Source organism: Mesoplodon bidens (genome assembly GCF_964165515.1).
Source record: "Mesoplodon bidens genome assembly, chromosome: X".
Taxonomy (NCBI): domain Eukaryota; kingdom Metazoa; phylum Chordata; class Mammalia; order Artiodactyla; family Ziphiidae; genus Mesoplodon; species Mesoplodon bidens.
Genome location: NC_138163.1, coordinates 122,279,691 through 122,306,314, shown reverse-complemented (window position 1 = coordinate 122,306,314; position 26,624 = coordinate 122,279,691). Strand labels below are relative to the sequence as shown.

The following is a 26,624-nucleotide window of genomic DNA, read 5'->3' as shown; positions in this document are numbered from 1 at the left end:
CAAAGTCAAACTCAGATCAGTAGAAAGAAGCTAGAAAGAAGACAGATTGCCTAAAAGAAGTGACAGTTGGACTAACAATAGACTTCTCCACAGCAGCAATGGAAGCCATAAAATAAGTCACATTCTCAAAATACTGAATGAAAACAACTTTCAGTCCAGAATTTTATGCTCTATAGAACTATCATCTACAAATAAGAGGGAAATCAAAATATGCTCAGAGAAGCAGTAAGAGATTAATTTTAGAGCCTGCTGAGTTAAATAACAGGGATGCACTTATGTTTAGTTTACGCCTTGGGATTTGGGATTTAGTTTCCCCTCAACTTTGCCTTTGGAAGTCCAAAATAATAGACTTTATGAGAAGGCTTTAAGAAGAGAATTCCTGGGACTTCCCTGGCAGTGCAGTGGTTAAGACTCAGTGCTTCCAGTGCAGGGGGCGCGGGTTCGATCTCTGGTCAGGGCTGTGTGGTGCGGCCAAAAAAAAAAAAAGTAGAGAATTCCTTATAGTTCCATGTCTAGGGAAGCTAAAGTTAAAGAAAAATCTTATTGACAGTATCACTACAGACCACAAACCAGCATGCTTTTTCCTTTAAGGACCAGACAGTTAATATTTTAGGCTTTGTGGGCCATTAGGTCTCTGTCACAACTACTCAGATCTGTTGTTGTGATGCAAAGCTGCCAAAGGTAATGCAAACGAAGGAGCATGGCTGTTTTCCAATAAAACTTTATTTACAAGACAGGCAGAGGGCTGGATTTGATCCCCAGGCCATAATTTGACAATTCCTGCTACAGACTATGAACTGTTTTCAGTAGTTGAAGATGATGGATTTTTCATATTTGCTGAAGCTATAAATCCTAGTTGTTAAGTTCCTTCTAGAAAATATGGTATTGAAAAACTTCCTGAATTGTATTCTGCTATGAACAAAAAGGCAATAGTATTAAATGCGCCACTATATCTTGGACATCAGACACTTGGATATGCAAAAACGACTATAAGTCATATTTAAGTCTAACAGTATTACAGATTAATAATGAATTCAACTCTGATTCTGTTCAATTGTTGAGAGATTGTTGAGGCCTCCCTCACACAGCTATCAACATAATGCATTCTGACTGAAGAAATACTTATAGGATGGAAAATCAGTTTCAAAATGTGTCAGTTGTTATGGATAATAGAACAAACATGGTAAAGGCTAAGAGTGATTTAGGAATCATAAGCATACAGTGTTTTGCTCATATAACCTTCAGTACTGTAATCCGAAAGCAATTATAACTGTCTATAAGCAGAAAGATAGTGGGCCACTGCCTCGTACTTCAGTCAAAGACAAAAACACATGATGTACCAAGGTTTATTTATTTTTTCCTATTTAGAAAAGTTTATTGAACATTATTCCTGCATCACACTTATTGAAAGAAAAACTTAATTTTCCCTGAAGGCACCCTGTCATTTCACATGATCTATACCCTAAAGTTTTTTGTATTAAAAATACAGGGTAAATATGAAATTAGTAAACCGCAGCATATGAAAGTTCATGCTGAGCAAAAACGAGTCCAAAAAAAAAGCTACCATATATCAGTAGAATAGTTCCTACAGTATTTGTTTCCTATGTAAATCATATTTGAATGCAATTTTCAGAACCATATTTAAATATATTTTGCAATTTGTTAACTGTAGGCATCCACATTTTTCTTCCACCACATAATCTGTTCCTTTGATTAAGCTGGCAACATTTGCTAGGATCCACAAAATGCAGCAAGTTCACAGATATTTCTCAAGATTTGAGAAATCTGATCCACCTTTAGTGTAGTTTCCTGAGATTTCTGCTCTGCTGAAGTCAAAACCAGGATTTTCTTTCTGGAAGTTTTCTCTGCATTTGGTCTTGCACCCAAGGATCAGCTGCATACTCAGATTCCAGAATAGAAGTCCAACAATTTGCTGCATCTCTCTTTGTAAGAACAATACGGACCATTTTTCTACCCTCCAGAGTCCACGGATTCCCTCATCAGCTATTGTAGAATCAAAGAGTTTGCCCTTGAGGATCTCGTGGCCACCCACGGCCAGCGCCACATGCCGGCTCTGCAGGCCGCACTGGATATCCTGAGCGCGAGTGCCTGGAGACACCCGAACTTCAATGAACACCTCCTCCAAGATCTGGTACCACTGGCCCCACAGCGCTCCTCACACGGGGCTGACGCACTCCAGTCGCCTCCTGGCCTCGGTGGCCATCCAAAAGTTTTTGAATCGCCTTGTCATATATTTAACAAGATGTTTAAACAAGATGGAATAGCAGCTACTACGTGTTTAAAAGCCATCTAGAGCAAAACTAAAATAACACGATTTTTAGATGAAAACAATGTATCTTAACTTATTAAAACTGCTTGCAGAGAAAAATACTTTGCTTTCTGGAACCTGAGGAAGAAGTAATCAAACTGATGATTTCAGAGTACAAGTATTTCTTACATGACAGTGGCTGAAAAGATTCTCTTATCATTCTACTCCAGGAAGATGCTGAGACTGGTGTACATGAAATGAAACTGAAATATAAATGGAAAAACCCAGATGACTGGTTTCCTGAAGGCCAATTGTATTGCTCCTTTGCCACAGTTTTAGAACCAAGGTTTAAGGACAAATTTTATTCACATGACCGTGTAAAGTAGCAGTTGCAGGCAAATATTGTGTGTGTGTGTGTGTGTGTGTGTGTGTGTGTGTATATTTGGAGTAAAAAATATAAGCGTGGATAATACTTTCAGAAAAGATTCAAAAAATATTTTCTTAACCTGGGACTAGAAGCTTCTGTCTGTGGGACTGCTTCAACCAAACTGCACCATCATCAGCAACCACACCAAGCTGAGGATATAAAATAGAGATGAGGGACTTCCCTGGCCGTCCAGTGGTTAAGACTCAGCATTTCCACTGCAGAGGGTGCGGGTTCGATCCCTGGTTGGAGAACTAAGATCCCACATGCCGTGTGGCGCGGCCAAAAAAAAAAAAAAAAACAGACATGAGCCTTTATCTTAGTCACTTCCTATTAAAGAGAAAGGAAAGCTTAATAATTTTGTGGCGGCATCAATACTAGCAGTATCCCATAATGGCAGCACTAACCAAACATTTTCTGTTACACTGCCCTCCATAGATGAAAGAGAGCATCTATTTATGTGGTAGACGGCACTACTGTTTACTTCCAGGTATATTCTTCTCTACTTCTAGGTATACGGAGGATTACACTGCTTCTGCCCTTTAAATTAGGAACAGCTATTTAACTAGTTTTGGCTCATGAAGCTGGAGTGGAAGGAACGTGTGCATGTCTGGGCCATAGCATTTCACAGCCAGTGGTAAACACTCTAGTCCTCTCTCTGCTGCATTAAATCCTGAGCCTCACTTTGAGAACTGGGCATGATAAAATGGAGTCTCCATCAGTCTACCAACCCCTGTTGGATATGCAGCACAAACAAAAAATAAATCTTTCTCATTTTAAGCCAGTGGGATTTTAGGGCTTATTTCCTAAGCATAACCTAGCTTATCCTGACTGGTGTAAGTTAGTGTCATAAACATATAGTATAATGACCCCAGAAGCAAACTATCAGCTTACATTGATGAGAAATAAATACTCCTGAAGGGGATGTCAAACTCTAAAAATCTGAATACTTACATTTTAACAGCAAAATTATAATATTTTAAAATTAATATTATCTAATTTTTATATTTCATGTTGATTCTGGTATCTCAGAAGTTTATAATAGTGATATTCCGCTTCAGCCAAATATTGATTTTTAACATGTAGCTGGTTTTTGTTTGTTTGTTTTCAGCCGTGCCATGTGGCATGTGGGATCTTAGTTCCCTAACCAGGGATCGAACCCGTGCCCCCTGCAGTGGAAGCACGGAGTCTTAACCACTGGACAGCCAGGGAAGTCCCTAACATGTAGCTGTTTTGCATTCAGCCAAAATGTATTTTTGGTGCCCCTCTAAAAAAAAATACTAAATAAAAATCATATGAATAAAAGCCTGGCTGTGCGTCCTTCAAGATAGTTACTTGACAGAAACCTGAAACTATTTGTAAATTAGGTCACATTTCTTCTAAGGAAGAATACCTTGATCTTATGGAATACAGGTGTTTTTTGCTGCCACCTTGCATCCTAGGTCTTGTCTCTTCTGCTGCCACCAGCTGGCTTCCACTACCGATAAATTCCAGAAACCAGCAGGATTCTACTCAGTGTTTTGTTTTGACTGCTGGGTCCCTGATGAGAACACCAAGTCAGCTGAACAAGTAAAATTTTAGGTTGGGAACAGAAAAACACAATCAACTCATTTCCTACATATTTTGGGTAATCAGCCACACAGTAACTGGTTTTTGTCCCAGCAAGTGGTCCAGACAAGGCTTCAGGCTAACAAAAGAGAAGACATTTTAATTCTTAAGTAAATTTTCTCATCCTAGGAAAGAACAGTGTTAAAAGCTACAGTCATTATACAAGAGCAAACAAAGGTCAGTTCAAATACAATAGTATACCAATAGTCTTAGTGTAGTTTTAAGCTTTAATAACTTCAGAAGTACAAACTCTATGAACTTACACAAAACATCACTTGAAAAATAAAATTATTTAAATTTCTTTCATGCTTCTTAGGTCTCGGGAATTTTTTTTTTTTTTTTTTTTTTTTTTTTGCGGTACGCGGGCCTCTCACTGCTGTGGCCTCTCCCATTGCGGAGGACAGGCCCCGGACGCGCAGGCTCAGCGGCCATGGCTCACGGGCCCAGCCGCTCCACGACATGTGGGATCTTCCCGGACCGGGGCACGAACCCATGTCCCCTGCATCGGCAGGCAGACTCTCAACCACTGCGCCACCAGGGAAGCCCGGGAATTTTTGAATAATAAATGTAATTCAGTTTTTTGTTTCAGTCAACGTTTGCCATCCTCAGTTAGGGGGACTAAAAAATTTGAAATTTAAAATTACTCAAAATTCACCAAATTAAATAGTGTAAAAGAAATTTCAATAAATTTTCAAGTGATGCTTTTTGCAAGTTTTTGGCATTTATACTTCTGAAGGTATCAAAACCTAAAACTGCACTAATGCTTTCGGGATACCTGTACATGGAAAACTGTGGAGTCACAGGGTGCTTGAATATAAACTTTTATAATTATACCTAGCTTTGTCCAGAATAAATTGAAACATTTTAAAACAACACATATACACACATATAGGCAAGAAGATGTAAAACTGAGTCATAAGGTTTCTTGAAGCTAGGGAGATATGGTGCTAAATTATTAAAACTTTAGGAAAAGTATGGGAGAGTGAGGCAAATGAGTAACAGTATCTGTCATACAGGTTCCTAGTATGACACTATATTTTTACTTTGAAGAAGGCTGAGGGTGCAGTTTTATTTGGGATACTTGTTCTTAAGCTAGTATTATGTTCTCAATATTTCGGTATTAGTATTACTATTGCTAATGATGATTTTCCAGAAAAGTAAAAACAAATAACTTTTAAATAACTTTGGGCCTTAAGAGAATGCAAAAAACAAAGAAACAACAAACAAACAAAACTCCATAAATACTAGTTTTCCTTCCGTGGTTCTCAGTCTTGGCTGCACAATGGAATGACCTGAGTTTAAAAAATACTGATGCTTGGATCTCATTCTGAAATTCTGATTCAAGTGGTCTAAGCTACAGAACGGGCATCAGGAATTTTTAAAGCCCCCTGGTGATCCTAATGTTACAGCCGAGGTTGAGAACCACTGCTCCAGGTCAATATATAATCAGGTACACGTCAACAAAAAATATGTACAGATGTTCAGAACTTTTTTTTTAATGTAGCACCAATCTCAAATTTTATAATGGAAGAGGTTGAGAAAAGATCCTAAAGCTCAAAAAAATCATGTTGAACGAAATAAGCCGAACACAAAAGAGTACTTATTGTATGATTCTATTTACACAAAGATTTAAAAATTAGAAAAGGGGTGATGGGAGGGCGAGGAGAGGATTAACCAGGAAGCGAGCGAAGAAAATTTCTGAGATGGAAATGTTCTCTATTTTTATTAGGGTACACAGATATATCGTTATCAAAACTCATCGAAATAGTTGAGATCTGTATTATGTTTTCGCTATATGTAAATTACGCTTCACTAAAAAGAACGAATAAACATGATTAACTTAAATCTGGATACCTATGACGGAGTCTGAGCGGCGGAGACGATTATTATTTGGGATTATCCTACCCCCGACTAGATTAAAAGGAACCGCAAACCCCAGACCAAAACCGGAGAATGGAGAGCAGACAGCAGGGAGGGCCATAGCCTAAGAAATCGCTAGAGGACTGGCAGCTGCAGCCTAGACAGCGACGCCCGAGTGCCCCGCGAAAATAAGCCCCCACGCCCTTTTCCGGTGCGCACACTGCCTTTCGTGCGACCCACCAGAAGGATCCGGAAGGAAACGACGCCACCACGAAAAAGGAGCCGGTGGCAGCTGGGTTCCTGCGCAGATGTTGGGGCTGTAGGCGCCGCGAGGCCGGCTGGTTGCGGCTCGCAGGGAGGACGCCGGCGCTCGCCTTTCCTCCGCTGCCCCCGCCGCTGCCATGATTCCGGTATCGCTGGTGGTGGTGGTGGTGGGCGGCTGGACTGCCGTCTACCTGACCGACTTGGTGTTGAAGGTGAGGGCCTCGGGCCTAAGGCCCAAGCCCGCGGTGCCAGGGCCCGGGCGCAAGGTCCTAGGCCTTTTCTCTTCCCCTGCCTTGTGCCTCCCGGGCTGAAAGCCGTGCGACCGGAACCCACGTACGGGCTTCCGCGTGGCGCCCGGTCCCATGGAGTAAATAAAGCACGGCTGGCCGCGGGAGGGGTGTGGCGGCTTGCGCAGCCGCCGCAGTCTCATTGCGGGGCTCTGCAGGCCCCGCAGCCTTCGGGTCCTGCCCGGGAGGCGCCGGTAGTGGGTTCGGGAGGGCCGGGGCCCTGCCAAACACCGCGGCATTTCACCTTGGAGGAAATAAAATATCCTCCGGGGAAAGACATTGTTTGCCCTCTTTGTCTTTAAGGCCACAACCCTCCAGAGACTGGTATTGGAATGATTGTGATTTACATCAGTGGTCTCAAACTTTGAAGTGCTTATGACCATCTGGGGTTCCAGTTAAAATGCACATTCTGATTCAGCAGGTCTGGGGCGGGGGCCTAAGATTCTGCATTTCTAACCAGTTCCCAAGTGCTACCAATACTGCCAATCTACAGACCATACTTAAAAGTAGCAAGGCTTTAGATAACTAGTTTCTGACTACTCGAATTCTAATTTGTATCTTAGATGCCGTTTCTTCACACTAACCCTCCTTAATACTCCCACCCCCGCCCCCCACACACACCCTGGGTGCACGGTCCATTCTTATTTGGGTAGCAGATATTATGGACAGTTGTCTGACCACATGCTTCAGGCAGCCTTTCGGAATTGCATATTGGGGGTGGGAGTATTGTATGCGTGGAATAAAATCATGTAAATTCTCAAATATTTAATGAAAATTCCAGTCATGCCTAGTAAAACCTTCATGCTATGAATACTGTTTTAAATAGAATACTGTAGTTTAGTATTGTGTGGTTTAGGCTTAACAGCAAAATGATACTTTTGTTGCATTCAAACTTGCAAAGTGAGGAGATTATACATTTCAATCCTTAGAGCAGTCCTTAGAGCTCTGCTCTGCCACTTCCTATCCCTTGAGAGCTTGGGCAAATTACTCTCTGTTTCTCCATTTCTTCATCTTTAAAATAGGCATAATAATTGTAAAGCTCTCCTGAGATTATAGAGAGGATTTCATTAATTCATCTACATAGAGCCTTGTTACTCAACCTGAGATTCACGGACCAGCAGCGCTTGGCATCATCTGGGAGCCTGTCAGAAATGTAGAATCTCAGGCCTCATTCCTGACCCACAGAATCCGAATCTGCATCCTCATAAGATCCCCAGGTGCTTTCTCTGCACATACTTGGCACAGTGCTTAGCATGTCATGAGCAGTACAGGCCACTGCTTGTTTAAACAGTGATTTTGTTGTTTGGAAAAAACAAAGCCACATGATTTCTTCATGTTGCATGTGTGACAAAAATCCAAAATAAAAAGAATTTTTCAAACCTCTATAGTCTCTGGTCCAGTGTGTGAGGTGATCAGGATGTCACTTTAATTTCAGTAACAGCTCCTAACTCGCTAAGAGAGCACTATTCCTTGAGCGAAAGACCGATCTCTCATTCAGAGTGTCCGCTTGGGGAATGGAGAGACCTCAGGTTTTAGGAGCCTGCACCTTCAGCTTCTCTGCTTCTAACTTGGTCTGCTGTTCCACTCTTGGTTTGTCTAGGATTTCCTCAGTAGACACCTGGAGGGATGTGTCACTCTCCTTTTCCAAGTCCTAGAAGACAAGCAGTTTTAATAACTTCACCTGAAGATTGAGAGCAGAGAGCATTATGGATCCAAAGGCAAACAGATACCTATATTCAGACTCAGGTCATTTTATGACTGTGATAGGGCTGAAATATCCTTCTAGATAAGTTTCTCAAATGGATGGGCATCTATATGACAAAATACTTAACCATACTTACTGTAAGAGGTAAGAGGCAGTGTATGTAAAACAGCCTTATGTTATCCAAAATCTTACATTACTCAAGGACTTCAAACTTCCCTAAAGATTAAACTCTTTGTTAGGCTGCGTATAAGCAGCTGTCTCCCCAACAGTGAAGAATGTAAGAAGTTACTGAGACCAAGGTGGCTTTAGATAAGTTTTGTACTTTTTCATGGTCAAATTCAGCCTAATTTCTTAGGGTTGTTGCTCAGAAGAGGATAGAAAGCACCAATTCCAGCTAACCTGTCCCCTCTGTTGGATTGGCTGGGGGTCTTTTTTAATTACAACAAAAGACCTCTTTCTCTGGTAACAAGGCTTCTAGACCTGTGCTGTCCAGTACGGTAGCCACTAACTACATGTGGCCATCTAGCATTTGAAATGGGGCTAGTCCGAATAGAGATGTGCTGTAAGTGTAAAGCTGACACTGAATTTCAAAGACTTAATGCGTAAGTAAATAAATACAATGTGAGGTGTTTCAGTATATTATATTCTGAATGATATCTTGATATTTTGAGTTAAAAATACATTTAAATTAATCTCTGTTTCTGTTTGCCTTTTAAAATTCGGCTACTAGAAAATTAAAAATTACATATGTGGCTTGCACTTGTAGCTCACATTATATGTCTGTTGGACAATGATGTTCTAAGCAAAGGTCAGCAAACTTTTTTGCCCATGGGCCGTAGTTTGCCAGACCCTGACTTCAGCAGATAAGCTAATCCAAGACTCTTACTTTAATATCCTGAAGAATAAACATAAAGCTTTAAAATTATAAACATTTGATTAGTCAGTATCTTGCTTTCCTGTAGAAAACACTTTTATTTTCTTAAACCTTATAAATTATTCTTCAAAATTCAGTGATGTGGAACTTTTCTTTCTCTCTTAGTCATCTGTGTATTTTAAGCATTCTTATGAAGACTGGCTGGAAAACAACGGAGTGAGCATCTCCCCTTTTCACATAAGATGGCAGACTGCTGTTTTCAATCGTGCATTTTACAGTTGGGGACGGCGGAAAGCAAGGATGCTTTACCAGTGGTATTCTTTATTTTCTCTTTTTGGTTTAAATTAGTCATTTGTGATCATGAGAAATACTTGTTAAATGAACTGTTTCCATCATTTTCAATTGATTGAGTTTTAAAATGTTGACAATGTAAAAACTTTCTGGCTTTATAAAGATTCATGAGATTGCATCATTGTGCTTTTGCATGCATTCAAAATCAAGGTTCTATGTCTTGATCTGGGTGATGGATACATCGGTACACATATGTAAAAATTCAGTGAGCTGTATGTTTCAGACTTAGGCACTTTGTGTAAGTTATGCACCAATAGAAAGGCAAAAAGCATATGGAGCGTTTTCCACCAGGAAAATAATCCTGGAGAATTCTCTCCCCCATCATGACACATAGAAACAAGGGTCCTGGGAGTCATAGGGCTCCCAAAAGTCTGCAGGCTTTCCTCTATAATTCTTCTGTGATACCCATCCAGGGCAAGGATATTTAAAATACTTACCATCCAGTAAGGCATACACACAAACCAATCAGGAAAATGGCCAGCCAGGTTACAGCAGCAGGGTCCTGGAGCCCTCTGGCTATGCCAGGCATATCCCTTTAATTTAAAATATTTTTAAAATCATGGTTTATAGTGTTTATGGTTAGGAGGTTTACAGTGATCTCTGGGACACCCTAGAGACTGACAGTTTCTGTACTTGACAGAATTTCTAATATGGCAGTAGGGGGCCTTTGTCGAAATTCCTTTTTGTTAAAAATTTAGCTCCAACTGGAGTAGAGCTAAATATAAACAATCAGGTCATCAAAAAGCAGAAAATGCAACAGCAAATCAAGGCAAACAAAATAGAAACAATAAAGATAAGAACAGAAATCAGTGAAATAGAAAGTATACAGTAGAGAAAATCAGATAAGCCAAAAATTGGTACTTTGAAAAGATTAATAAAATTAATAAAACCCTACCATGACTGATCAAGAAAAAAAGCAAACAAAATAACTAAAAATCAGAATTGAAAGGAGAAACATTACTATAGATTCTGAGACTTGTTTTATTTTATTTTATTTTATTTATTTATATATTTTTTGGCCACACCATGCAGCTTCTGGGATTTTAGTTCCCCAACCAGGGATTGAACCCAAGCCCTTGGCAGTGAGAGAATGGAGTGAGACTCATTTTGAAAAATGAAACTATTGTGAGGGCTTCCCTGGTGGCGCAGTGGTTGAGAGTCCACCTGTCGTTGCAGGGTACACGGGTTCGTGCCCCGGTCCGGGAAGATCCCACATGCCGCAGAGCGGCTGGGCCCATGAGCCATGGCTGCTGAGCCTGCGCGTCTGGAGCCTGTGCTCCGCAACGGGAGAGGCCACAACAGTGAGAGGCCCGTGTACCGCAAAAAAAAAAAAAAAAAAATGAAAAACGAAACTATTGTGAACCGTTGTATACCTATAAATTTGACTATTTAGATGAAATGGACAAGTGCCTTGAAAAACACAACTTATCAAAAAGTTAGAAAATGTAATAGATTATTCCCAACTATAGAGGAGTGATTTCTAATTATTAAAACAGTAGAAGAAAGAAACTGTTGTTAAGTTTTACCATGTTACTATTTAAGCTCATTACAAAATTCAAGTAAAATAAAATGCAAACAAAAGAATTGGTAGATGAAAAAGAATGGATGTCTATAATGTCGAAAGAGCTTTCATAACTACATGAGAACAAGATCAAAACAATGCTATGTAAATGAGCAAAAAATATGAGAGGAAACAAACTTTTTATTGGGAACAACATTCAGCCTCTTCAGTTATGAGAGAATTGTAAATTATAACTGCTTAAAGAGACTAGTGCCCATGCTTCAGTCAAGTATCTGAACTTCAAGTAGGAAAAAGAAGCAGAGTTATTGAAATTTTTAGACATTGTTTTGAAGCTATAAAAGGTGGCTGGTTAATGAATTTTTTAGTCCATGAATTGTGAGGAATTTTACATTTATGTAATTTTTTTCCTCTTGACAGGTTCAATTTTGGAATGGTGTTTGGTGTAATTGCCATGTTCAGCTCTTTTTTTCTCCTGGGGAAAACGCTGATGCAGACTTTAGGCCAAATGATGGCTGACTCTCCCTCTTCTTATTCTTCCTCCTCTTCTTCCTCCTCTTCCTCCTCTTCCTCTTCTTCCTCCTCCTCTTCGTCCTCTTCCTCTTCCTCACTTCACAACGAACAGGTGCTACAAGTTGTGGTAAGTGCCTTCTTATTGCTTTAAGTAGCTTTGTTGAAACATAGATATAAGAAATTTCTTCTGGATAGCATAATTCCTATCCATAATATAAATATGAAATAAATGAAAAGTCTCACAATTTCTCAAAAATTACTTGCTTAAACAAAATCATTAGTAAGAGTATAGCAAAGAATTGTTGCAATGTGTAGTAGTAGTAGTAATAATAGAACAAATGGACCACCACTAAGACTGTCAACAATTACACAAGTATTCAATTTAATTCATGTTTTTTTTTTTCAGTGCAAGGTTTTTTTTTTTAATTGAAGTATAGTTGCTGTACAATATTATATAAGTTGTGGGTGTACCATATAGTGATTCGCAATTTTTAAAAGTTATACTCCGGGCTTCCCTGGTGGAGCAGTGGTTAAGAATCTGTCTGCCAATGCAGGGGACATGGGTTCGTGCCCTGGTCCGGGAAGATCCCACATGCCACGGAGCGGCCAGGCCCGTGAGCCATGGCCGCTGAGCCTGCGTGTCCGGAGCCTGTGCTCCACAACGGGAGAGGCCGCAACAGTGAGAGGCCCGCGTACCGCAAAAAAAAAAAAAAAAAAAAAAAAAAAAAAAAAAAAAGTTATACTCCGTTTATAGTTATTATAAAATATCGGCTCTATTCCCTGTGTTGTAAAATATATAACTTGTAGCTTGTTTTATACCTAACTTGGTAATTCATGTTGTTTTCTTGAGGTGTTGAATAATTGTTACTGTCAAGGAACAAGCATACTGATTTAAGATCTCTATAATGTAGAAATAAATTGCATCTTAATCCTATGCAAAATGTTCCCCTTCTTCATGGCTTTCAGATTCTTAAGCAATAATATCCTCTTAATTAAAGGTAAAAGACCTTTTGAATGATCACTGATTTCTTGATATGAAGAATAATGTGCTGAGTTGTACTCCTTTGACTGTAAGCTACTTAAAATAATTCCCACTTTAAAGCACATATGTACACCAATACCTTATCAATTCATGTTTCCAGAGTTTGAAAGGGTGCTTTACCACTGACTAACTTCAATTTTAAATTTTTTACGTTAATAGTTTCCATTTCTGTGAGTCATGGATGTTATGTTTTTAATCGTGTTCTTATTAATGAAATAGACTATATGAGTTAGTGACTTTTTTTTAAATTGAAGTATAGTTGATTTACAGTATTATGTTAGTTTCAGGTGTACAGCATAGTGAGTCAGTATTTTTGCAGATTAAATTCCATTGTAGGTTATTACAAGATAATGGGTGTAATTCCCTGTGCTATACAGTATATCCGTGTTACTTACCTGTTTTACTTTATTTTATTTTATTTTTATATCTTTATTGGAGTATAATTGTTTTACAATGGTGTGTTAGTTTCTGCTGTATAACAAAGTGAATCAGCTATACATATATCCCCATATCTCCTCCCTCTTGGGTCTCCCTCCCACCCTCCCTATCCCACCCCTCTAGGGGGACACAAAGCACCGAGCTGATCTCCCTGTGCTATGCGGCTGCTTCCCAGTAGCCATCCATTTTACATTTGGTAGTGTATATATGTCCATGCCACTCTCTCACTTCATTCCAAATATACAAACTATATAGTAGTTTGTATCTGTTAATACCCCTAATTTGTCCCTCCCTTCTTCCTTTTCCCCTTCGGTAACCACAGATTTGTTTTCTATATCTGTGAGTCTGCTTCTGTTCTGCATATACATTCATTTGTATTATTTTTTAGGTTCCACATATAAGTGATATTATACAGTATTTGTCTATCTCTGTCTTGTTCCACTAAGCATAATATTCTGTACGTCCAACTACATTGCTGCAGATGGCAGTATTTCATTCTTTTATGTGGCTGAGTAATATTCCAGTGTGTATATATATGTATATATATATATATATATATAAGTACATCTTCTTAATCCATTCGTCTGATGGGCACTTGGGTTGTTTCCATGTCTTGGCTATATTAAATAGTGCTGCTATGAACATTAGAGTGCATGTATCTTTTCAAACTAGTGTTTTTGTTTTTTTCATATGTATACCCAGGGGTGGGATTGCTGGATCATATGGTAGTCCTGTTTTTAGCTTTTTAAGGAACCTCCATACTGTTTTCCATAGCGGCTGCACTAATTTACATTCCCACCAATAGTGTACAAGAGTTCCCTTTTCTCCACATCCTCGCCAACATTTGTTATTTGTAGACTTTTTGATGATAGCCATTCTGACAGGTGTGAGATAATACCTCATTGTGATTTTGATTTGCATTTCTCTAATAATTAGCAGTGTTGAGCATCTTTTCATGTGTTAGGTATCTGTATGTCTTCTTTGGAAAAATGTCTATTCAAGATGGACAGATATTTTTTTTAACTCATCTCTTTGTGGCCTCTACTAGCTGGGGCACTATGGGAAGATTACAAGTCATTTGTAGCAAAACATAAAGAATCTCTCCTATGGTAATAGCTCTTTCTTAGAGGTTAAAAGGATTCAGGTGGGTGAGGCCTCAGACGAGATGATTTATTTCTTCAGCAAACATTTACTGAGTGTAGTCTGCCTACTGGCCTTGTGCTTAGTCCTGCTTATACAGGGAACAAAATCCAATCCTAGCACTTACAGAGCTTTTAGTCTAGAGGGAGAGCTGCTATGATTTTCTACAGTTGGACAGAGTACAAGGTGCTGCAGGAACAAAGACAAGCCCTGCTGAGGTGTGCCTGGCACTGGGAAGAGAGTAGAGGAGAAGGGAAGGAGAGTCCACATAGCCTGGGAAAGGAAGATGGCAGTTGAGCATGCCAGAAACAGAGGGAACCATATAACATGGAAAGGCAGAGGGAGTAATAATACTAATAATAAAACCTAGTTAGGGGCTTCCCTGGTGGCACAGTGGTTAAGAATCCGCCTGCCAGTGCAGGGGACACGGGTTCGAGCCCTGGTCCGGAAAGATCCCACATGCCACGGAGCAACTAAGCTCATGCACCATAACTACTGAGCCTGCGTGCCGCAACTACTGAAGCCCGTGCGCCTAGAGCCCGTGCTCTACACCAAGAGAAGCCACCGCAACGAGAAGACCGCGCACCGCCATGAAGAGTAGCCCCTGCTCGCCGCAACTAGAGAAAGCCCGCACGCAGCAACGAAGACCCAATGCAGCCAAAAATAAATACAAATAAAATAAATAGATTAATTTTTTAAAAAAAACCTAGTTAATATGCAGTGCTTCCCATGTGAGGTTTTTTGTGCTTATTTTATTTTATTCCTGCAGCAATCTAGAGGTAAGTATTGTTGTTATCCCTGATTCACAGATGAGAAAACCAAGGCACAGAGCTGTTAAGTCACTTGCCTGTGATCACAGCTAGTAAATGGTGGGTCCATCACTCACCCACCACTGACCTCAGAGCCTGTGCACAGTATGCTCTACTCCTTTAAAAAAGACCAATAATTCCTCAAGGAGCTATAAAGTAACTTTGACCTGTATCTAAGAGGTATATGGTGGAAGGTAGATGGTGTAGGAGATAAGATGGGAGATACAGGTAGGGTCTGAGTTATGAAGGGCCATTCTAAGAAGTTTTTATTTTATCTGTAGATAACAAGTCTGTGCAAAATGGATTGGAGTAGGGTTTCACCAAAGATGGGGAGACCATTTAAGAGAGCATTTGGAATAATTCATGTTAGAAGTTATAAAGATCTAAACTAAATTAGTGGTAAGGAGAATGAAGGGGCTGGATTCAAGGCATCTTTTGCAGTGGAGTTCTCAGACCTCAGTCATTAATTGAATGTGAGGCTGGAGGGAGGAGAAAGTCAAGGATGACTCTCAGGCTGCGTGACTGGTTAGTGTTTGCCAAGAAAGAGGATAGTAGAGAAAGAAGCAGGCTTGGAGGAAATATGATCACTGGCCTGTCTGCCTGCTAGGATTAGAATGGCAAAAGGTTTTTTGGGGGTTTTTGGTTTTATTTCAGTTTAACAAGTTTGTTTTTGTTTTTGTTTTTGTTTTTGTTTTTAAGACACATGTATTCAGTGTCACATTTATTCAGACTATTACATTTAGCAGTCAACATCGTGGGTACAAAAAAAATCTATATTAAAACCCTTTGTTTCTGAAATGCTTTACACTTTCCACAGAATAGAAACTAAAATAACCTATTATACAATTAGTCACAAATATAGTCCTTGGGGGTTTTTTTGCCCATACACAGGAGTATTGTCTAAAACAGGGGTCCCCAACCCCTGGGCCGCGGACCACTACTGGTCTGTGGCCTGTTAGGAACCGGGCCACACAGCAGGAGGTGAGTGGCAGGCGGGTGAGTGAAGCTTCATCTGCCGCTCCCCATCGCTCGCATTACCACCTGAACTATCCCCCCCCCCACAATCCATGGAAAAATTGTCTTCCACGAAACCAGTCCCTGGTGCCAAAAAGGTTGGGGACCGCTGGTCTAAAACATGTCTTTGTAGCAACTAGGCCCCGCCACCTCTGTGTTTGGTTGAGTTCCCAAATCTGTTGTAAGCTGTAGCTTCCCTGTCACTTCTCTGGCTCTCCTCTCCTGCTAAGCTTTGTTTCCTGGCAGTAATTAAAACCTCCTGCCACTGCCATAGCTACTTCTGCTGCTGGAACTGCCATAGCCACCTTGGTTTCGTGGTTTGGCAAAGTATCGGCCTCATCCCCCATAGGGGCCAGAACTTCTGCCTCCAAAGTTTCCTCCTTTCATGGGTCCAAAATTTGAACATTGATTGTTGTAGTTGCCAAAATCATTGTAGCTTCCGCCACCTCCAGAATTGCTTCCGTCATTACCAAACCCATTATAGCCATCCCCACTGCCACCATATCCCCCACCACAGCTGCCACCAGAGCCACCTTGGCCATTGAAGTTTCCTCCACGACCAAAGCTGTCATTCCCACCAAAACCCCCTCCACGACCACCACCAAAGTTTCCAGAACCACTTTGATCTCTTTGGCTGGATGAAGCACTAGCCATCTCTTGCTTAGATAGGGCTTTCCTTACTTCACAGTGTGGTATTTCTGAATGACAGTCTTGTCTGTGGAGTCATGGCCATCAAGTGGTACAAAAGCAAAGCCTCTCTTTTTGCCACTGCCTCAGCCAGTCACTTTTTTCCCCATACTATTCAAAATAATCTCTTAGGTGATGTTCTTCAGTGTCTTCTTTAATGCCACCAACAGTTAAGTGGGCACCAGGTCCTTGAGAATCTTCTCTTGAGATGGCCCTCTTTGGCTCCATAACTCTTCCATCCACCTCGTGTGGCCTCGCCTTCATGGTTGCATCCACCTCCTCCACAGTGGCATACATGACAAACCCGAAGCCTCTGGAGCGCCTGGTGTTTGGAACCTCGTTACCACACAGTCTGTGCGCGTTCCCCACTGCTCAGGTGGCTCCTCAGACTCTCATTGGTTGGTTCAAAGCTCAAACCAACGAAGAGCTTCCACAGCTGTTCGGGCTCTTTGGGGGACTCTGATTTAGACGTGACAGCAGTGGGGCTGGGGAGACTTTAATGATGCTTTACTCGGCAGCATCCACGGGCAGAAAGAAAGCTAACAAGTTTTTTAAATTTTTTTATTTGATAAATTTGACATGTTACAGTTTGCAAATTTAAGGTGAACAGCGAGTTGCTTTCATACATTTATTGTAATATGATTGCCATTGGAGCAATATTTATCACATTATAGTACAATTTTATTGATTGTATTCTTTATCCTGTGCATTAGATCTCTGTGGCTTATTTACTACTTGTTACAAGTTTGTACCCTTAAATACCATCACTCATATCCCTCCCATCCCCAGTAACCACCATTTTACTCTCTGTTTTTTAATAGATTTGACTTTTTTAGATTCCATATATAAGTGATATCATACTGTACTTGTATTTCTCTGATTTATCTCGCTTAGCATCATGTGCTCAAGGTCTATCCATGTTGTTGCAAATGGGAGGATATCTTCCTTTCTCATAGCTGAGTAATATTCCATTGTTTATGTACATGTACCACATTGTTTTTATCCATTCATCTGTTGGTGATCATTTGGGTTGTCTCCATAATCTTGGCTATTGTGAATAATGCTGTGATAAACAGAGATATGCATATATCTCATTGAAATATTTTCATTTCCTTTGGGCATATACCCAGAAATGGAATTGATGGATCATACCTTAGATGTATTTTTAACTCTTTGAGGAACCTCCATATTGTTTTCCATAGTGGTTGGACTAATTTATATTTCCACCAACAGTGTGTAAGGGTTACCACGTCCTTGCCAGCACCTGTGTTGTCTCTTTTCTTCTTGATGATAGCCATTCTAACAGGTGTGAGGTGGTATCTCATTGTGGTTTTGATTGGCATGTCCCTGATGATTAGCGATGTGGAGCATCTTTTCATGTGCCTTTTGACCATTTTGCTGTCTTCTTTGGAACTACTAAATAGTAGTTCTGTCCATTTTTTAATCAGATTGTTGGGCGGGGGTTGTTTGTTTTGTTAGTTCTTTATATGTTTTGGATATTAACCGCTTATCCAGTATATGGTTCACAAAACTTTTCTCCCATTCTCTAGGCTGCCATTGGTTGTTTCTTTTGCTATGCAGAAGCTTTTGAGTTTGATGTAATCCCATGTGTTGATTTTTGCTTTTGTTGTTTGTGCTTTTGGCATCATGTCCAAAGAATCATTGCCTGAATGGTAAAGTGTTATTTACAGAAGAAATTATTTCTTCTGTTTGCTTTTCAGCTTACTCATAGAGCTCACAAAATATTGATTCAGTTAGGAGAGCCATGCTTTGGAACCATTAAGAAGTCAGCTGCCCTCTGTATATCTACCTGGCATATTTTTGTTTAAGTTTGTTGTATCTCCTGACTTTGATATGAGCTCTTGTAGCTTAGAGGACATACTTTCTGTTTACTCTGTAATTCCCTACAGCCTTATTCAGTATTATTTCCCCAAAACCTGGCACTCTTATGTTATTGAGAGATCAGTATTTTGGTACATCTAATACCCTGTGTGATCACGGCCGAGACAGATGGGCAGTCGAGTATTGTTGCCAGTAAATAAGACCTACCATCTGTTGGTTGTAGTCACATGTTCAAATCCTTACCTTATTTCATTATTACATCACTGAAATAATAAAGAGAATAAATCAATATCCTATTGGATCAAGGCTACTGATTTATTTGAAATAAAGGTAAGATAACCTGAATACTTTGTGATATAGAGGGCATGTATGTGTATTAATCTTAAGTACATAAATTTAGAGAGGAATCAGAGAAAAGGAAACTACAGGTCTGAACAGACAGATGCCTGACAACATGGGAATGGAGCAGATATGTAGAAAAAGGTACACTGATGTTTTTGAAAAGAGTTGCTTAGTAGGGTCTGAGTAGAGAGAACTTCAGATAATGAGCATCATAAAAATATCCTCTGACCATTTACTTCTACATCTGGGACTCTAGGTTAAGGAAACACTTCCAAATTACAGAAAAATGAGTATTCATCAAGGTCTTTATCCTAACATTTATTACTATGAAGAATTGGAAACAACCACAATATGTAATTGAGGAATGGTTAAATTATGGGACTGTCATTCAGTGAAATGTTATGAATACATTAAAAATGATGACTATGAAAGCTAGTTTCATAACTAGAGAAAGGACTCTTGGAATCAATGAATTTAGAAAGCAGCATGGTTTGAATCTCCTCTTCAGCTACTAAAAAAGGCTTAAAAGTGAAATTCCTTTGTTATACACAAAAATAAATTGCAATTGAATTAAAATTAAAATGTGAAATCATAAAAGACCTTGAAAGAAAAAAAAACAGGTTTCTATTTATAGGAACACAATGAGAAAGACATATGCATAAAACTCATGGCAGAAACCATGAATATTGATAGATTTGACTACATAAAATTTTTTATATATCAAAAAACCAAAAGCAAAATAAAATTAAAAGGCAAAACTTGGGAATGCATCTGTGATGTGTATCACAGAGAATTGATAATTGATACTTGAAGTGATCTTACAGACAATAAGAAAAACATGAACACTTTAAGGAGAAAAAAATTGACAAGTCGGGAGTAGGCTACTCACAAAAGATCTATCAGTGGTCAAAAAGTAGGGGGAATATTCAGCTTAATAATCATCAAAGAAATAGAAATCAAACAATGGGATGCTTTTTATTCCTCTCAAATTGCAGATTTGAATAAAGTGAGCTTACCCAAGGTTATTGAAGTGTCTGCTTTTGGAGAGCAGTTTGATATGTATCAAAGTCCTTTAAATTTTGTGTATAATTACCCTCTCTGTTAGGCGTAATGTTAAACAGTGGGCAAGGATTATCTCCTGTAATCCTCAAAATTACCCTTTTATGTAACTGTGGTGATTTCCATTTTAATCATGGGGAAATTGAAGTACTGGAGGAATAATCCAAGCTTCTTCAAGGTCCCTTAGCTAGTTATGATGGAGCCAGAACACCAAACCCAAATGATATGTCCCCAGAGCCTGAACCAACCGTGCTTGTCTAACAATTTATTCCCCCCAAATATTTGTGTATATGTGTCCAAATATATTTATCACAGTATTTTATAAGAGCAGAAACCTTTAAAACAGTTAAATGCCCAGCAATCTATTCCATGAAATACAATGCAGCTATTAAAAATCATGTTGAACCAGAAATACTCATGGGAAAATGTTTGTGATACTATTAAGTGAAAAGGGTAGATTTCAAAACCATATTTATAATAAAAGAGTATAATTTTTTAAAATATGTGTACATGGGGGCTTCCCTGGTGGCGCAGTGGTTGAGAGTCCGCCTGCCGATGCAGGGGACACGGGTTCGTGCCCCGGTCCGGGAAGATCCCACATGCCGCGGAGCGGCTGGGCCCATGAGCCATGGCCGCTGAGCCTGCGTGTCTGGAGCCTGTGCTCCGCAACGGGAGAGGCCACAGCAGTGAGAGGTCCGCGTACCGCAAAAAAAAAAAAAAAAAAAAAAAAATATGTGTACATGAAAAGATTGGAAAGACATGCATTGAAACACTGAGAATGGTTTTTTGTTTTGTGTTTGGGGAACAGGAACGGTTTCTATTATTCTTTGAGTTTTCAAGTTTTCCTGCTTTAAACATATTTTGTAATTAATTTAAAATACTAACTAATGAAAGAAAGACGAACTTTCCTCCAGAAGGATACCTTTAGATTCCACTGCCTGGATTGTGAGAAATAGAACTTAGGAACGATTATTTATCTTACAAGAAGATTCTTGGGTATCTAAAAAAAATTTTACTCTGCAGCCCTTAAAATAGCAAACTTAAGTGCACAACAGTCAGGAGCACGTGGGCCCTTAACATGTCTGTATGTTCCAAATGCCTTACTTTCTGCATTAAATTTCAATTTTAGTATAATATTTGTGTATCACTTTGATATGATTTTTCTAGCCAATGTACTAGACAAACTGATAGAAGAAATGAAGGGCCTGGTGCTCCCACACCAATAAGGCACTTTATTACACTGCCTTTAATGATCAACTCTCATATAACTTGATAATACTAAAATGAAACTCATTGAAGGGGGGTGGGGACATCCTGTATTACTCACATAAGTACTTGGAGCCTTGCAATAACACTTTAGCGGAAGGAATGGGAACTGTAACAAGAATTCCCAAATCAGGCTGCCAGCCCTCGAGGGTGGATCAGCTACTGATTCCTTCACTGCCACTCTGCCTTCCCTGGCACTATGCCAGGCTCCCTAATTCTTTCCCGTGGTGAAGACTTCAGGAAGCTAACGTTTCAACTTTTTAACCTGGTGTTTCCTATTCTCTTTAGATTGGTGTTGTGCTTAGCTCAAAAACTGCCTAGTTCAAAAAAAACTGACTGGTGTTTTTATATTTATTATGATAGAAATGGAGAAGTGGACCATCAGTGTTCATATTACTTTTAGCTTACCGAACACTGAGTTTGGAAGTTTAAGTTTTAGTACAGAGTGAACATTGTGGTCTCTTGGTGCCCAAGTGTGTCTTTATCATTGTGTCTGTGAACAGGTTCCTGGCATAAATTTACCCGTCAACCAACTGACCTATTTCTTCGCTGCAGTCCTCATTAGTGGTGTTGTACATGAAATTGGACATGGGATAGCAGCTATTAGGTAATGATATTTACCTCTCTCTCTCTATTCCATGCAAAGAAGCTTTTCATATAGGAGGATTTATTACTAAAATCTGCTACATTTGATACTTTTTCTTTCTTTGGATACTGCCCAGTGCATATCCACCATTATTATTTTAACGTAACTTCCCTTTTGTAGAGATTAATATATTGATGAATCTGCTCAATTAACTATGTGCACATCTATAACCTGGGTCTTTCTATCCTTTGTCCTTTGCCAGCATGGTTATATCCTCATGGTTCTTCACTATTTTCATCCAATCCTGAAACCTAATCTTTCTGTTCATCACTGGATCAGAATGATAACCACTGCACTCAAAGCCCATCCACCTGCCTTCTTAGTACTTTCTTTGGCTCATCATCTGAAATACTTTCCTGCTTCTACTCATGGCCTCTGCTGGCTACAGCAAGAACACTGAAAGCTCTGAGTTTGTTAACAAATATCATAGCCTATCTAGAAATCCAAGTGGAAGAAGATAAGGGAGGATGAGACCTGGGACTTGCTTCAAGTATCATGCCATGTTTTGTCTTGACTATCCAAATGTATCATTGTAATTATACCTGAGCATTTTAAAGACTCATAAATGTGTAAAATCCTGATGGGGGGAGAGACTGAGTCACAACTTCCCTTCACTCCCACATAATGAACACACATACTGATGGCAATGTGTTTCATCCTTTGGGTGTGTGGACCAGATAAAAGGTTTTAGAGGAGAAGATTTAATCACTTCTTATTACTTTCCAGTTGCTTATGAACAAGAGTCTATTGACTGGCAATAAACCCTCATCTTGACAGAGCATATACTGTTACACAGGTGTGCCATGTAGTGGTTTAAGTGGTCGGCTCCTTTTTCTTTTCTCTCTTTCATCTTTACTTCCACCTTAACTTTGCAGCTTTTAGGGTTTTACATAGAAATGCATTGTTATGACAGTTTAATCATTGATAATATGTTTGTGAAATAGTTTGGGTAATATTTTATAAAATCCCACTGCCAAGAAAAAGTGAATTTTACAGTCATCTTGTATAGTTAATGCTAGGTGACAGCACAAAATATTTAGATGATGCTTTTTTTAGAGTAGCTGTGTGGTCTTACGAGGCTTTTAAATGTAATTCCATTTTTAGAGAATGAATTGATAAAAAATAGTTCTCTTGAGGACAGTCTGAGCATTATGCATTTTTAAATGTAGTACTTATTTTAACATTAATTCAACAGGAATACACTTAGATAAGCCTCCACCTTTATAATGGCTAAGAGAAATATAAATATTTAGATAATTTACTTGAATTCTATTTTCTACTGTCTCCTTCCCTGAAAATAATTCAGAATAAACCCATACAAATGTTTTTCATTTAGTTTCCCATAGAAATATTAACTATTTCTTTATACAAGTGACTAATTTTAAGTTATTTGCTCAGCATATTGGTTTCTAAAAATTATTGAAGTTGTTAAGTCTATTTCAGAATGCCCTGTTTTACAAAATGCAATTTCACTGGTAACTAAATCTGTATGCTATTATTAAATTATGATGATATACATCATATATAATTTTTTGACTGTCCAGAGAGACTTGTATTTTAAGCAAGAATTTGAATTACAGTGGGAAGTTTTAAGATTACATGCATTATTAATCTGAAAAATGCAATACTAGTAGTAAATTCCTTTTTCTTATGTGATTTCTTAGGGAACAAGTTCGATTTAATGGCTTTGGGATTTTTCTCTTCATTATTTATCCTGGAGCATTTGTTGATCTGTTCACCACTCATTTGCAACTTATATCACCAGTCCAGCAGCTAAGGATATTTTGTGCAGGTAAAAGACTTAAATTTCTTTATTCATCTGTGTGTTATTAGTGGTTTTATGGAAAGTACATCACAAATGAAAACAACTCACCTTTTGGTTGATAAATTCAGTTTATAAGACTCTCAGTCAGGGCTTCCCTGGTGGCGCAGTGCTTAGGAATCCGCCTGCCAGTGCAGGGGACACGGGTTCAAGCCCTGGTCCGGGAAGATCCCACATGCCACGGAGCAACTAAGCTCGTGCACCACAACTACTAAGCCTGCACTTTAGAGCCCGTGAGCCACAACTACTGAGCCTGTCTGCCACAACTACTGGAGCCCACGCACCTAGAGCCCATGCTCCACAACGAGAAGCCACCGCAGTGAGAAGCCCACGCACCGCAACGAAGAGTAGCCCCCGCTCGCCACAACTAGAGAACTGCCGTGCACAGCAACAAAGACCCAACGCAGCCAAAAATAAATACATAAATAAATAAATTTAAAAAAAACTCTCAGTCAAAAGTGGTAGAGCAAAATAATTTACATTCCAGTTTTTTCATTTTTTAACATGAATTATTTTTAAAAGATTGAAAAAATGAGAACATATCATGAAAATATGACTAAAGCATTAAATTAGACATAGGAGGTCACTTGATAATCATAAGGAGTGTAATCCACAATGAAAATGTAATCCTGAGTCTTACTGAATAAAGTAACAAATCATCAAAACAAAAATGGAAAAAGTACAAGGAAAAAACAGAAATGTAATAAAGGAGGCTTATCTCATCTCTCAACACATAGCAGGTAAGTATGAAAAAGGCTTAATCATCGAGGCTCTAATTAGCAAGGGCAAACTCAATAGTTATGTCAAACCCTATACCATGACAATTTCTTTTCAAGTGCCCATGAAACTTATAAAAATTGTCCAATTTAATTCAAAACCATAATTGCAGTATGTTTAAAAATGATAATGAAATAATGTGTAAAGTTCTGCTAAAAGGAAAAGTCACTGCCTTAGGCAATTATTATGAAATAAGAAATGAAAGTAAATCAGTTAAACTGAAGAAGTGAGAAAAGAACTATAAAATAGGTAAGAAATGATGTAATTAGCATGCATATAGGCAAAAAATAATAAATTAGAAAAAATAGAACTGTTAAAAGAGTTCTTTGAAGAACAAAAAAAGATTAAATGGGAGAAAGCATTTATAGACAGAATTAGCAGTCAGATTGGGGAATGACAACTGATAGAGAAATTTTAAACAATTATAAAAGTGTTCTTGGGGCTTCCCTGGTGGCGCAGTGGTTGAGAGTCCGCCTGCCAGTGCAGGGGACATGGGTTCGTGCCCCGGTCCGGGAAGATCCCACATGCCGCGGAGCAGCTGGGTCCGTACCGCAAAAATAAATAAATAAATAGATAGATAGATAGATAGATAGATAGATAGATAGATAAATAAAGTGTTCTTTGTTCATCTCTGCAAAAAATTTTCACAAACCCAGATAATTATCTTTCTTTTAAACAGCCGAAATTAACCCCAGCAGAGACAGAAAAAAATTATAAATAGGCTAATTACCATGGGAGAAATTAAGAAAGTTTAAGAGTGGTCCTGAAAGTTGCATAGGTAGAATTCTTTCAGATCTTGAAGGAAAAGATTTTTCTTTTCAATTCCAATTTAGTATAAACTTTCCAGGTCGCATAGAGAAGGAAACTAAGAATTTTTTAAAAGTCAGTGTAACACTGATACTTGTAAAGCACAAAAATTCTACAGACAGTTGGTGTATCTGAACAGTGCAAGGATGGCTTAAAATTAGGAAATCTTATTTGAATGTGGTAAACATTAATTACTCTTAAGAGAAAAATATCCTCATCTCAGCAGATATTGAAATCGGTATTTAACAAAATTCAACATCCATTAATGGCTAAAAGCCAAAAATCTTTAGTAGAAGTATTGAATAGAAATAGCTGGTTACTTCCTAATGGTATAACACTTAGAAACATTCCTATTAATGGCCAGGACAAGCATTCCACCGATACTATTAAAAATGGCCTGTAAATGTGGGTCAGTGCAATCAAATAAGAAAAAAAAGAAGCATAAATATTAGAAAGGAGTAGGCCTTCCCCCCGCCCCCCATACTATTATATACCTGGCAGGGGGGAGGGGGAGGGACAAAAAAGTCAATGGAAATGAAATACAGAAAAATTCTGTAGAGCCTGGTTGCCATATTCAAAAAAAACAATAGCTTGGCACGCTGAGCGAAGAGGCACGCAGTGGCAGGAGGGCTGGTGTACGCACGAGCCCGTGAGCCTGGGCATGAGCATGGTCGCGCACTCTGCTGGTGTGCCCTAGCTTAGAAGCGCATGTGCGGGGTGCCCAAAGTGCACGTGGGGAGGTGCCGCAAAGTGCATGCGCGGGGGTGCCCCAAAGCTCACGTGCGGGGGGGGGGTGCTCCAAAGCGCACGTGCGGGGGTGCCCCAAAGCGCACGCGCGGGGGTGCCCCAAAGCGCACGTGCGGGGGGATGTCCCAAAGCGCACGTGCGGGGGTGGGGGTGCCCCAAAGCGCACGCGCGGGGGTGCCCCAAAGCGCACGTGCGGGGAGATGTCCCAAAGCGCACGTGCGGGGGGGTGCCCCAAAGCGCACGTGCGGGGGTGGGGGTGCCCCAAAGCGCACGCGCGGGGGTGGGGGTGCCCCAAAGCGCACGCGCGGGGGGATGTCCCAAAGCGCACGTGCAGGGGGGTGCCCCAAAGCGCACGTGCGGGGGTGGGGGTGCCCCAAAGCGCATGTGCGGGGTGCCCAAAGCACATGTGCGGGGGTGACGCAAAGCGCAAGTGCAGGGTGACGTAAAGCGCGTGTGGGGGGGTGCCCCAAAGTGCATGTGCAGGGAGGGGGTGCCCCAAAGCGCACGTGTGG

General features: G+C 39.8%; 1 protein-coding gene and 2 pseudogenes across 4 annotated transcripts in view; 1 reads left to right on the top strand and 2 right to left on the bottom strand.

Annotated features, from left to right (window-relative positions):
- Positions 1–1,654: 1,654 nt before the first annotated feature.
- Positions 1,655–6,564, bottom strand: LOC308609488 (nudC domain-containing protein 2-like; annotated as a pseudogene). The gene is made up of 2 exons: positions 6,325–6,564; positions 1,655–2,158 (listed from the first exon to the last, which is right to left on the bottom strand). The product of its transcript is annotated as a nudC domain-containing protein 2-like (transcript).
- Positions 6,428–26,624, top strand: part of LOC308608401 (membrane-bound transcription factor site-2 protease) — a 39,987-nt gene continuing 19,790 nt past the window's right edge. For both annotated transcript variants that reach the window (XM_081221415.1, XM_081221414.1), the window contains exons 1-5: positions 6,428–6,637; positions 9,457–9,605; positions 11,582–11,801; positions 21,817–21,920; positions 23,624–23,751. In XM_081221415.1, the coding sequence (XP_081077541.1) occupies positions 6,563–6,637; positions 9,457–9,605; positions 11,582–11,801; positions 21,817–21,920; positions 23,624–23,751 (676 nt within the window). In that variant the 5' untranslated portion in view covers positions 6,428–6,562. The remainder of the gene's footprint in view (positions 6,638–9,456; positions 9,606–11,581; positions 11,802–21,816; positions 21,921–23,623; positions 23,752–26,624) is intronic.
- LOC308608845 (heterogeneous nuclear ribonucleoprotein A1-like) lies at positions 16,140–18,571 on the bottom strand (annotated as a pseudogene). The gene is made up of 2 exons: positions 18,531–18,571; positions 16,140–17,289 (listed from the first exon to the last, which is right to left on the bottom strand). The product of its transcript is annotated as a heterogeneous nuclear ribonucleoprotein A1-like (transcript).